Source organism: Ovis aries, chromosome 3 (assembly GCF_016772045.2).
Source record: "Ovis aries strain OAR_USU_Benz2616 breed Rambouillet chromosome 3, ARS-UI_Ramb_v3.0, whole genome shotgun sequence".
NCBI lineage: Eukaryota > Metazoa > Chordata > Mammalia > Artiodactyla > Bovidae > Ovis > Ovis aries.
In genome coordinates, this window is record NC_056056.1 from 77298191 (window position 1) to 77311371 (window position 13181).

Consider the following 13181-nt stretch of genomic DNA (forward strand, 5'->3'; position numbering starts at 1 on the left):
CATGCTTCCCGGTCTAGTCTTTTTATGAATCCTTGTCCAACTTTTTCCCCCAGATTTAGATCCTGTGGAGGGGAGAGTGGGGGCGTCCTGCATACTAATGTGTCCATATGTGGAAGCTACCAGTGGGGAACTGTAGATCCTCAATCAACAAGCACATTCTGACTGTGACTTGCAGAATCCGCAGGTCCCAGGAGGGGAGTATCTCCTTTGCCTCTTCTCTCTCTCTCTCCTCGGGGGTTATCAACACTGCCTGGGGTGGGGGTTGGGGGGGGAGGGGCGACAGGAGGGTAATCAGTACCAGGTGAGGAGCTTCATGCCTGGGTCAAGGGGTCATGTTGGATTCTACTCACTCTACCACCTTCCTTTTCCTTTTGCTGCTGCTGCTACCATTTTATCTCATTCAGGCACATCCCCTGGTTTGGTTCTCTCTTCTTCCATTCTAATCCCCCTCTCACACCCACTCCAGTATTCCTGCCTGGAGAATCCTATGGACAGAGGAGCCTGGCGGGCTACAGTCCATAGGGTCGCAAATTAAACTGTGCCGAGCACCTACTATGTATGTGCTAAATGCTTGACACACACTAGCTCATTTCAGATCAGGACAGTAAATGAGCTGTGGGACTCGGAACCTCCTGCCTTCTCAACACTAACAGACCCTCCTACTCCAGCGTGGCAATGGTGCCCACTACCTATCAAGAGAGATCATTACCTGAATGGCGATCCTTGAGTTCCTAGCCCTCTACTTGCAATGAACTCAGCCACCAGGTCTTGCTTTCTTGGGGCCAGCACAGCTCACTTCTGCTCTAGCTCTCCCAAGAGTTCTCGGGGGTTTGAGTCCTAACGGGTTTTCTTCAAGACACAGCTTTCCCACCTGGGCTGCCAGGGCAGACCCACAGGAGCCAGAGGGGGCCCGGGTGGGAGCACTCACCAGCCTGGAGCCAGATCTGTTCCAGCGTGGTCCACAGCTGCATGGGGCCCTGCTTCAGGACCGAGCTGGGCACGGTCAGCTCTGACATGGCCTCCTCCAGCCGCGAGGCAGCAATGGATGATGCCCGCCGAGAGCCTGTAGAGCAAGATAGGAAAGGCTGAGCTGCAGGCCTGGTGACAGTGGCTGCATAGCCCTGCAGGAGTGGCAGGGCATGCAGAGTCACAGCAGGGTGGCCCGGCCCTGCAGCTGCAGAACAGTGCACAGACCCACTAGGAGGGGCCCATCTAATACCCTCACCCATGCAAGAGAGAGGGGGTGCGTTTCTGAGGGGCAATGAGGCAGTAAGCCCACTTCCAGGAGTCAGTCCCTAAGGAAGGACACCGTGAATGTCGGCAGTGGTGGGCATTCTACCACTGCCCAGGATACTGAAGACAGAAATGATCTCGATGTCCACCAGTGGGGACTGATTAAAAATAAGTGAGAGTATAATCATACTGGACAATGCAGTCATTAAAATAACAATGCATAACTATGAGTATTGATGCAGAAAGATGGTGACGTTATGCAGTTTGGTAAAAAAGCAGCAGACTGCAAAAGAGGAGGATCACAGTTTTATGAGAAACAAAATACAGGAATGTTTCCGAAAGTCTGAAAGGCCACTTATTAAGGTTTGAGTGGTGAAATGATGGATGACTTTTCCTTTCTCCCTTTTATATTTTTACTTTCTGTTTTCACAAGTGCCTAGTATTTCTTTATAGAAAAGTACCCTGGAGGAGGGCATGGCAACCCACTCCACTATTCTTGCCTGGAGAAGCCCATGGACAGAGGAGCTTGGTGGGATACAGTCCATAGGGTCGCAAAGAGTCGGACACAACTGAAGCGACTTAGCACACACGCATGGTGGAATGGTGGATGAACTGTCCTTTCTCCTTTTTATATTTTCACTTTCTTTCACAAGTGCCTATTATTTCTTTATAGAAAAGTCCCATTGGAGGTTGGGCTGTGAAGGATTCTTGGGTAGCAGCGTGGGCCAGACCGTGTGCCCTCTGGAGAACTTCTCCCCACGGCAGTCCTGAGTAACACTGGGTCCCTGTTCAGGATATACAAGCTGTTGACATTTACAGTTTATGTGCAGGTAAAATGTAAGCGCTTTTTTTTCTCTCTCTCTCTCTGAGGCAGTAAAGGCTCCAATAAACTCAGGAGACCTTGGGGCAAACCACAGATGACTTCAGTTTATAAGGCAAGTGTTCGTAGAGTCCTAATAACTTTGTCCAGAGTTCTTCCCTCTCTAATTGCAAAGGCGCTACACTCCCCGGCACCGTTGCCTCCTTGGAGTCAGCGGCTCTACGTCTAGCCCATCGCTCCTCAGCTCAAATCAGGTGCTGGGTGTGGCTTTGGGAATCAGCTTCATCTGTTGACAACAAAGGCGCAAGGTGGTGCACGGCCACAGAAGTGGAAAAGGTGAGCAACGACGCCAAATACAACTCCCTCACACTTTCATTCCCGTGACTGATTTTGCTTGTGTTTTTGAGGAAGGTATTCGCTTTAATCAGGTCCTGGGTTAAAACATGTTAAGTCTGCAGATTCTAAACTGGTTTGAATTTCACAAACCATGGATGTCAGGATGAATTTTTCCAGGAAACTACAGTCAGGTTTAAGCTGAAACAGCTCAGCCCTTCCTTTCTACTTGACTTGATCTGTTGAGGACCTTATCATGGCAGACCTTGGCCTTGAGCGTTTTTTTTTTTTTAAAACAAAACAAAACAAAACAAAACATTTATTTCTTTGGCCATGCAGGATCTTTGTTGTGGGAACTCTTAGTTGCGGCATGTGGGATCTGGTTCCCTGACCGGGGATTGAACCCAGGCCCCTGCATTGGGAGCATGGAGCTTAGCCACTGGACCACCAGGGAAGTCCTCTTGGCCTTGAGCTTCAGCCTAAGGGGAGATGGCCTCTGTGCTCCACAGCCATCTCTCCACCCCAGTCTTCCCCACTCCCACACAGAGGATGGGGTCTCTCTCTTGCCTACGCCATCTGCCTACTTCCTGCCCCTGGACCAGCAGCTGTCTTGCCATGCTGGGCCCTAAAGAGGCCCGAGGGCAGTTCCTTAGCACAGGACCTTGGGCAGCAGCCAGTCAGAGGCAGGATGGATTCCACCAGGCTGGGCAGATGCTCAGGCTGGGACAGGGAGCCGTGGGCTCATGTGGACAGCTGCCCACGGGGCACGTTCTTACCAGAGTCTGCGTCATGGGCATCGGGCAGAGTCAAGTGCATGCCACTCTGTTTCTTCAGCGTGAGGCCCTCGCCGAGGCTGCCATCCTTTTCCAGGCCCCTGGAAGGCAAGGGGGCGCCAGGCCCCAGTGAGCTGGAGGGCTAGCAGGGAGAATGAGGGGAGCCTTACGCCAGGTAGGCTCTGGGGCTGAGAGTTCAGACCCGAGAGCGGAACTAAAGATCACTGGGAAGGATGGAGATGAGCAGCAGGCCAGATCACAGCTCAGGCTCAGGATTCTAGAATCTGGTTCATCCCAGAGCTGAACTGACAAGGTATTTCTCCTGATGGCTTCCTGCCTGCTCCCTCCTTACTCCTGATCGCCTCCTGCCCGCTCCCTTCCTCGTCCACAGGTTGTGCGCCTGCAAGGCCATCAGCCTCCTCACTAGTCCCTACTATGACCACAGTTTGTTTCCAGAGCTACATGCTTACTCATGCTGTTGCCACCAAGGCCATTCCTTCGGTTCTCGAGATCTACCCAACCACTCACCGCCTTTAGAACCCAGTCCAAGGTCCCCGCCTCCCTCTAGCTGCTCATCTGCCCTCCAGCTACTTTCCCTCCCTGCTCTCTGTCACCATGGATCCCAGTGCACGCGGGCGCGCGCACACGCGCACACACACACACACACACGCATGCACGCACGCACGCACACACACGCTGAGGAGGAGAAACCCTCCCATCCATCTAATCCCTCTTCTACCTTTTGTGTCCTCTAGGTGTCCAGCAGAGAGCCAGGTACAGAGCAGGCGCCGTGAACTGGCCAGCCCGCCCCTCAGCCCGCCCTCCAGGCCCAGAAGGCCCAGAAGCCACTCCCTGCCTCAGGTCCCTTACCCTGGACTGCCAGAGTGGCCCTGGAGGAGGCGGAGGGGGCCCTTCGGGGGCAGATAAACGTGTGACCATCTTATCACACGTCCCCCAGGTCCCTGCAGCTCCCACACGGCTAGGGAGGCTCCTCTTTTCTAAAGAGTGGGGTGTAGGGGAGCTGCCAGTTCGGAAAGGTTATGCCCATCTTCGGGCACACACAGCCCCCGACAGCCTGCCAAGGGTTCTGTGGCCTTAACCTGCTGACTGCAGAGTCTCAGAGGACTGAGGCCGAAAGGGCAGGGGAGGAGGAAGCAGGCCCAGAGGCCTCCTCCCTTCAGAGTGGACCCACAAGGAACACCAGGGCATCCTTCCATCTTAATGCCGGTTCACACTGAGCTCGGGCCTCTGGGTACACAGCCATCTTTGTGGGCATTAGAGGAAACCATCCACAAAAACACAGTGGGAAAGGGCTGGCTCCTACCTTGCACGCCCACCTCTCATTCTGGGGAGGCACACCAGGGTGAAAGAGCCAGAGACCCTGGGGGAAAGCTGGGGGCTGCCCCTCCTTAGCTGTGTGAACCTTGGCAAAGCTACTTAACCTTTCTAGATCTTACTTCTCTTTTCTTGAAATGGTTATTGTGTGGAGTTAATGAGCATGAGAATGTCAACACCACAAGGCTGTTGTGAGGATGAAACGAGGATGTGGACTGGGGCCCCTCCCATGCCATACACAGACACAGCTGCTGCTCCCAAGGGGGCTATGCCAGGGGCTCCAGAAACGGCTCAGCTCAGGGACCTCTGGCCACCTGGTCCTAGGCCCCTACCCTGAAGAACCTGACAGCTGGACAAGAGGAGAAAGTTCACGCCAAGCATTTAACAAAGGCCCGGATGGAGAATGTTGCACTGGGGCACCAGAGGCCAGGCACGGGGGGCTCCCCAAGGGGCCGTGTGGGCCGGGCCAGGCAGAGCAGAGGAAGAAGGCCAAGGTGCAGAATGGGAGGCGGGGCTGGCAGGGCGGGGTGGCCCAGACCTTCAGGCTGTGGATTCTGGCCTTGATCCTGGACTGCCCCAGCCCAGATGTGACATGTTTTTGCTCTGTGGCTTCAGGTTCAGAAAGAACACACCCTATCCTTGGGAAAGCCAGGAGGGGACTGGATTTGACTCTCTGCTCCTAACAGTTTGCCTCCAACTAACTGGCCAGGCTGAGCCTTGCTCTACCCTGAGTGGGTGGGGGGGTCCCCCAGAGGTAAGGGTGAAGGTGGTAGCTTGAAAAGACCCCAAGGCAAATCTGACAGCTCCACAGCTCTGCTGCTCCTGGAGGGGAGCCACAGGCTAAGCCCTGCACATGCAGACAAGGCTGCAGCTCAGAAGGGCCCCGCCACCATCGCCTAGATGAGCAGGCAGCCAGCCATCCGGCTGAGAGGCGCACTCTGCCAGCTCTGGGGCACTTCTCCGCAAGTGGAGCCAGGCCATGCCCACCTGCCTGTCACAGCTGGTGAGTGGCAGGACGAGGGATATCCAAAGGCGGGCCCCCCACACACCAGAGTCTGGCCCTTTCTCCACAGCACCCAGCTGCCAGGTGGTTCCCCATTTCCTTTCTGAAAAGTCCCTCACTCCAGAGCTGCCTGCTGGCAGCTTCCACCCACTGCCCTGCCCTGCCCTGGAATCGTCTAGGCCCAAAGCCTGCAAAGAAAGGGCTGATCTTACCTTGCCCAAGGATTTTATTCGGTCAGATTATCCTGGGGCCTCCTCTGTAAATTCCAACTTTAGACACATTGCTTTGGGGATTGCAAGAGGTTGCTAGGCTCCCAGAGTCCCAGTGAAAGGACAAGTGCCCACCAGAGTGGGGTCCCCTGAGGCGGTGGGGAGATGACATAGCCAGACAAGGAGAGTAGATCAGAAACGAAGCCCATTTCTGCTTGGGCTGCACAAGCTGAGCCCAGGTGTCTTGACAGGTTTCAGCAGAGACGTTCTGCAGATTCAGCCTGGATAAGAGTGCCCTGCTCTGGTCAAGGAGAATCTCAGAGCTGGGGACTGGAGCAGGAGATGAGATGTGTGGAGATGGTAGGTGAGTGAGGGGCCCTTCAGGAACTCAGCTTCCTCCTCTTCCTCCTCCTCTCCCAGCTTCCAGATGGAACCAGGAAAGAAGTGATAAGCTCCACAGGCTGGGGTTCAGGAGACACAGGTTTAAGCCCAACCACTACCACTTATAGGAGAGTGGCTCAGATACGTTATATAAGGTCTCTGCGTCTCAGGTTAAGAACCCTGGGGTGAGGATAAACTATGACAGTGGATAAGATAAAACCAGCTGATGGGGGAGGTGCTTAATAATGATTTATCTTCCTCCTTACCCCCTTGAACTTTAGTTTCCTAGAGAGCCTTTTTCTGTCCTTCACAGAGGATTGTCAAAAGCTTAAAATTAGGGCAGACCGTAAAAGGCCCCAGGAGAAGTAAGTCCCATGCCCTCATTCAAACATCCTCGCCACCCTCTCACCAATCAGGCATCATGCCACTCAGCTGTGGACTGTTGCCCTGGCAACCACCACCTCCCACCTCCGTCTGGAAGGACCCGCCACTCACCCCAGCTGGGAGAAGCTGTACAGGGTCTGCCACAGCCGCAGCATCTGTCTACAGGTCACCAGGGCTTCCTCTGGGCCTTTCAGGATCTGCTCCAGCTTCACCTTGGTGAACATCAGGCTGTGGGAGGGAGAAGAGCAGTGAGAACACCTGAGGGGCCCCCTTCCCCTGGCTTTCCTCCCAGGGTGGAACCCCAGGGGATTCTGCCCCACCAGCCCACCTCCCCAGTACTCAGGAGGCAGAGTGCCCACACGCACAGTGGCCTTGGCCGTATCCCTGGATCATGTGCTCTCTCTCTGCCTAGCTCCCCATCCTCTCTGCCAAAGCACAGAGCACTCCTCTGCATTCGTCAGCATCCCTATGGCTTATCCTGACCATGTTCCATCCCGCCCACCTCTCAAGCACTGTCTGCCGTGGTAGCGGTCGCCCCCCACACCCTCAGCTCTGCAGCGTCCTCCTCACCGAACACATGGCTATCTTTTTACTTGCACGCTCTCCAGGCCTTATATCAGAGACGGACCCAGAAGGAAACTGACTCAAGGAATGAAGCTAAGCAAGGAGCGGGTGAAAAGGTCACAAAAAGGCAGGGTTCTGCTTTCCCTCCTCACCAGCATGCAACAGGTGCTTGAATGCAAACTGTATCCTGACCCTGAACACCTGAGGATGATCAGGTTTTCCTTTATCTTCACTGAATACCCTAAAGTCGCCAGTTCTCCTCATATATTCAATAAGATGAAAGTGACATGAAGTCTTATTCAGTCACCGTCTAGGAACAACAGAATCTCTTTCAATGCCCCCAAACCTGAAGTCCTCTAGGGTAAGAACAGGGGGAACAGTGGGGAAGAGAGGGCAAGGCCCTGAGAGAGGCTGGGAAGAGAGGGCAAGGGCTGGTCCCACCAGAAGGCAGGTCCACAGCAGGGGCGGGCAGCTGCCCTGCTCTGCCCAGGACAACAGTAGAGACCATCGGAGCACTGGCTCAGCATGGCCAGGGTGGTGCCAAGTGCCCACCCTTTAGTTGCTGGGGAGTCCAGGGTCCTGATGAGGGCCAAGGCAGTGGCTATTTACCAACATGTATGGAAATGCTGCAGTCTTTTCACCATGGGTACTGCCAGCCACACTGACGCACACCAGCTGCCTGGCAGCCTGTGGAGAACTTGGCTGAGCCACTGAGGCCCAAACAAGGCTGTGACTCCTGGTTCTCCTCAGGTGGTGAGCGGTGAGCCTCCTTCATTCACAAGACTGCTTCTGGGCAAATCCGTGGTCTCAGTACCCTGGTGGGAGGTGCTGGGGACACTGGTCTTGCCACCCCCAGTCCCTTTTGCCAGATTCTTGAAAGGTCCAACACTCTGCAAGTATTAGGAGCCTCTGCTTTAAGAACATGAAGACACAATCTTGGCCTTCCAGGTGACAATTAGTGCTAAAAATGACAAACTGCTCACAGAAGCCAGGGCTGGTGTTTTGGGTCAGACTCAGAACAAGGAAAGGCACAGATGAAGGGGGTCTTGCTGGGACTGGTGTTTGATGAAAAGGAACGTGGGGTAGGATGTGGCTGAGAGTTGGGGGAAGGAGGAGAACCGTGCTGGGCTGTGGCCAGAACAGGTGTTGGTGCAAGTGAAAGCTCTCCAGGGGGCAGGGATACCCAGAACAGCAGAGTCCCCATGGCAGGGTGACTGGGAGCTGGTTCCCCAGACAGTCCCTTTGGGCAGCCCAGTCCTGCGGCACTCCTGCTCCCAGATCTCCCCAGACTGGCCTTCTCTGCAGCATGCCCCTCCCCACCGGGGCCCGTCCCCATCCTGCTCGCTGGCTGTGTCCCTGAGAGCCGGCAGGGGTCCGTGGGGTGGATCCAACCGCACCATGTGCCCGGAACAGAAGTGGCCGAAAGCTGAGCTGGTGTTACAGTGACTTCTACCAACAGAGGCTCTTCTCCTCACGGCTGCTGACATTCCATTAGCATGAGCGACCCGGAGTGGAATTTATCAACCCAACCACATCCTTTCTGGGCTGGGGCAAGCGCTCTGACAGCCCTCCTCTGGCTGGATCCCTCAGTCCCAGATCCCTGGAGGCCCAGGTTAGCTCCCCAGACTTCCCTGGTCTCATTTCCCACCAGGACCATCTTCCTTGCCCTGCGCCGACCATGATGTCAGTCAGAACGCCTCTGTGTGCCACCTTCCATCCCTGCCACTGCTACCTGTGACCCTGGGCACCTGTGTGTTGCTCACAGGGTGTCAGTGGTACCCTGGACCACAGGGCAGGCTCCCCGGCTCATCCATGCTTTGTTTCACGTCGTCGCCCCTGCCAAGGCTCCCCCTTCCCCTGACACGCGGCCAGCTTCTAAGCAGGTGTCACCCTCTGACCTGTGTCCCCATGGGGACCTCACCCCCAGGGTGGGCACATGGGCATCCACACACAGTGGGCACCGCCAAACGCTCTTCCTCTGCTAACAGGGATCAGCACACCACCCCATTCCTTGTCGCTCTTCTAGGACAACCAACTACTGGTCCTGCTGCAACAAAGGACTCTCTCCCCCTCCCGTCTGCCAGGGTGGGTGGCCCAGTTCTTCAAGCAGTGGTACGAGGAGGCTGGCAGGGCCCTAGCGTGCCACTATGGATGGTGGGGCCACAGCCTCGTCAGGACGCTATGCTTCCTGGGTGGAGCCGTGGGGAGGCTGCCGGCAGTTGGGGCTGGGAAGAGAGGGGGCAAGGCCTGGCTCCCCACTCCCTTCAACCAGCCCAGCACCCGGCACACCTGTTTTATACACTGAATGAGTCTAACGTCATCTGAAGAAACGATTCTGAGACTTAAAAAAAAAAACCAGTTTTAATCCAAAGTTCTAGTCCTCCCCTGAGAAGTGTGATCACCCCTGCCCTTCTCTGCTTAGGACAACCTTCAGTTAGCATTTAAGTCACTCTCTCTCATTTATACGTGTGTGTGTACATGTTTTCTTTTTTTCCACATAGGCTTATGCTTTTAACAGTGAAGAAACACTCACATCAAGCATTTACAATCTCAGATACTCTAGGGAACACTCAGCAGCCAGCCCTACGTAGAGATGGTAAAACTACCATCTATCTTGTCCTGGGTCTTGCTGTGTGTCCCCATCTGGGTGACGAGTGCCTGCAGGGCAAGACCCTGCCTCCCTCCACGTCAGCATCCTCCTCGCTTCCCTGGTGCCTGGCACAGAGCTGAGCACACGGTGTCTGTTCAGCTTAATACTATGAGGATGCGTGTGTGTTGTTACAACCCTCTAGCCGCATTCTGGGTCTCATGGTCCATGGTAAATTGGAGCCGACTTCTGAAGGCACCGCTTCCCGCTGCTGGCTCCCAGCTAGGAGGCAGGTGGGAAATCTGCTCGCGGATGCCTCAGAACTGCAGCGAGGGCTGGACTCACGCAGCCAACAGGCAGAGTGCCAGCCGATTCCATTTTAAGCTGTCCAGAAGCAAAATGTCCCAGGGCCTGGGGAGGAATGGGGAGCTCGGGACGTGACACAAAGGCATCTGGCACCATGTGATGGGGGTCTTCATCCCAGAGAAGGATCCCTCAGGCAGAGCCAAGAGTACAACAGAGAGGAGTCTCTGAGGCAGGAAGGCTGGGGCACTGGAACCCAGCAGCCCTCCAACGCCCTGACATAAGCCATTCCGGGAACGGCTCCACTGCTGTCCCGACCCTGCCCTGTGACGTCGCCCAGTGCACAGACACTGGCCAGGAGTGAGAAACCCGAGCCAGAGTCCCAGCTTTGCACTGCCACCCAGCTGGCATGTCCCAGGTTCCAAACCTGTGACACAGGAGTGAAGTCTCTTGTCCCGTCTGCCCCAGAGACTCCTGCTGGATGAACTGTGATGACCCAGAAGCAGCAGCTGAGGAGCCCACAGCTGCACCAACTCCTCAAGCGCGGGCCTGCCCAAGGCTCTGGGGATGCTTTTATACTTGCAGGTCTGAAAGGCCCCGAAAATTAGCATCCAGGCCAGGTGCCTTCGAAGGCTCTCAGAAAGCCCCAGACCTTCACGGCTTGTTCAGCAAGGCAGGTGGGATGAAAGATGGGCATAAGAAAGGAAACGGATGAGAGGGGCTGGACAGAGCCACACCAATCCAGACAGAGCGAAACCACCTGAGCTGTGACCCCCGCTTCCTGCAAGCCCTTTCCTGTTTTTTAAGATGTAGAATAAACAGTGAGGTCTTTAAAGGCCGAATGCCTTCGCCACGCCGCCACAGCATCTGAAGGCAGATGTGAAAGTGAGTGTGCTCTCTGGGGAAGGCGAAGGCGCAAGGGGCAGTGTAGACGCCACCACAGGGGTGAAGCTGCCAGGGCTGCAGGAGACCAGTGTAGCTGCGGCCCACCCTCTAAGCACTCACATCCTTCCTGACGACCACCAGAGTCGTGGCAGTCCCTGCTGGCCCCCTTCCGGGTCACCTGCACAGGTCAGCACCTGGGGTCAAAGACAGGTACTCATCGGACCTAAACAGAGCCAGTCCCTGTTGAACCATGACCAGTCTCAGCCCTGCAGAGTCAGTCTGTCTATCTGCATCTGGGCCAGCCCTCCTCCAGTGGGGGAAGACAGAGACCAGTGAGGTCAGCATCTCTGGGTGTCGCCACAGGTCATGGCCTCTGTAAGTCTTTCCAGTCGCTCTGGCCAGGGGCTGATGATGGAGGTTCTCAGGGGAAACCATGGGTGGGCCTAGCACCCGCCTCTCTTCCCAGGCCCTCTGCCTGGCCTGCACTCCTGGGCCAGGATCAGCCTTCTAATTATTTGTCAAGAGGATCAAGACTTGGAGCCATTCCCACCTGAGGCCAAGACAAATCATTTCTTTCCACTGCTATGAAGAGGAGCTATCTTAGAGTGGTCCTCCTTAGAACTTGGTGAGCATGAGCCTTTCCAAAACCTTTTCTTAGAAACAAACATTATTTTGTAAATGAGGGATATTTTTGTGACAATGGCTCTGGCTAAGCCAACAAGCACTGTCCTGGGGTCAGAGTTCATCCTGTCCATCCCCCTCACCCAGGGTCTCCAGTCATCCTCCTCTGCATTCCCTCCCTGTGGCTCACCCCAGCACCCCACCCGCAGTGGCAGAACTGAGCTGGCTGCGGGGAAGGACATGGGCTGTGTGGGCAGCAAGCACAACAGGTCCCCATTTTTACTTCCATGTTCCTTGAAAGAAGTTCCCTGTAAAATATGCTCAGCATATGCAGTAAGAAAGACCTGGACATGGTAATTGCTGTGTACCTGAGGGAGCCGCCTCTGGCCCCTGACTTACTGCCCAGCAAATAGGAGGACGTCGTACTGAAGCGTGGCCTCTGGCCTCAGACAATGTGGGTCCATTGCCAGGCCCTGCTGCTTTCGAGCAGGTGCCTTGGCCTCTCTGAGCTTAACCAGCTGTTGGTAAAACAAGGGCGGTAACAGCATCATCACAGAGGGCTGCTGGCAGGACTACAGGCAACAGAAACCGTGAAGGCAGCCGGCCCCGCTGCATGGCGACTCCTCAAGAAAGGTCAGCCGTCATCCTGAGACCCCTCCATCATTACTGGTCTTTCCTACCAGGCTCCGTGCTCCAGCAGGGACCACATCTTTCTCATCTTTATATGCCCAGTGCCTCACCTAACATCACTCAATAAATCATCGTTGGATAACAGAAGAAAGTTGAGTCACAAGGACTCACTGAGGCGTGGAAGGGGAGGGGGATGGACAGGATGACCAGCCAAGCTGCAGAGCACGCTGCGGAAACTCTCCCCTCTTCCCGGTCCCGCTGCCCACGTGTCTCCCTGGCCCTGGCCTCTGGCTCCTGGCCCTCAAGGGAGTCCTCTGTGACGGGGGAGGGTGGTGGCAGGTATGGGGAAGGCACGAAAGGGGGTATTATCTCTTTAAAGGACAGTAATTAGTAATTCCAGCTGATGGCCATGCTGCGTTGTTTTAATCAAGAGTTCTATTTTTATAGAAAACACATATCGAGTGGAAAAAGCAGGCCATTCTCTGAGTCACCACAGCCACACCTCTGGAAAGTCTTAACTCCTCAGCCAGGAGGCCAGAGCCTGCGCATAGCGTGGGCTTCGGTGGGAAGCGGGTCTCTTCCCAGAGAACGGGGCCTGAGTCTGACGACCCAAGCTCAAATCCCAGCTTCCCTTCCTCTAGCCCTGTGACCCCCGGCCAGTCATTTCAGCTCCTCCCAGCTTCAGTTTCACATCTGTAAAATGGGACAACAGTATCACTACCCCCTCGGGTCTACTAGGAGGAACAAGGCACACGCAAGGCCTCGCCCTTCCTAAAGCGTTCATCCACACGTGCCCTTCCTCACTACTTACCCAGCCCTGGTTATGCACAACCGCTTATGTATGCCCTCTCTGCCTCTGTTTCTTATCTGGAAAATAGGAGTTAACAACAGTTTCTACACCTCCCAGGTTGTGAGGAAATTGAGTGAATGTGTGGGAAGTGCTCAGAGCAATGCCTGGCACACAGCTAAGCACTGGGTGTGTTGCTATTTTATTATTATTGAAGTGCTTGGGGTCCAAGCATAGCAGGGTTGTTCAGCTAATCAGCTGGCTGGGGTTCTAGTCCCTGCTTTGCCACTCATCAGCTATCTGACCTGGAGAGACCAGCTAACTCTCCAGTTA

General features: G+C 55.1%; 1 protein-coding gene across 9 annotated transcripts in view; it reads right to left on the bottom strand.

Annotated features, from left to right (window-relative positions):
- TTC7A (tetratricopeptide repeat domain 7A) overlaps positions 1 to 13181 on the bottom strand; it is a 115301-nt gene that overhangs the window by 19207 nt on the left and 82913 nt on the right. For all 9 annotated transcript variants that reach the window (XM_042246211.2, XM_027966870.3, XM_042246214.2 and 6 more), the window contains 3 exons: positions 6583 to 6699; positions 3163 to 3260; positions 929 to 1063 (listed from right to left, as the gene is read on the bottom strand). In XM_042246211.2, coding sequence (XP_042102145.1) covers positions 929 to 1063; positions 3163 to 3260; positions 6583 to 6699 — 350 coding nt within the window. The remainder of the gene's footprint in view (positions 1 to 928; positions 1064 to 3162; positions 3261 to 6582; positions 6700 to 13181) is intronic.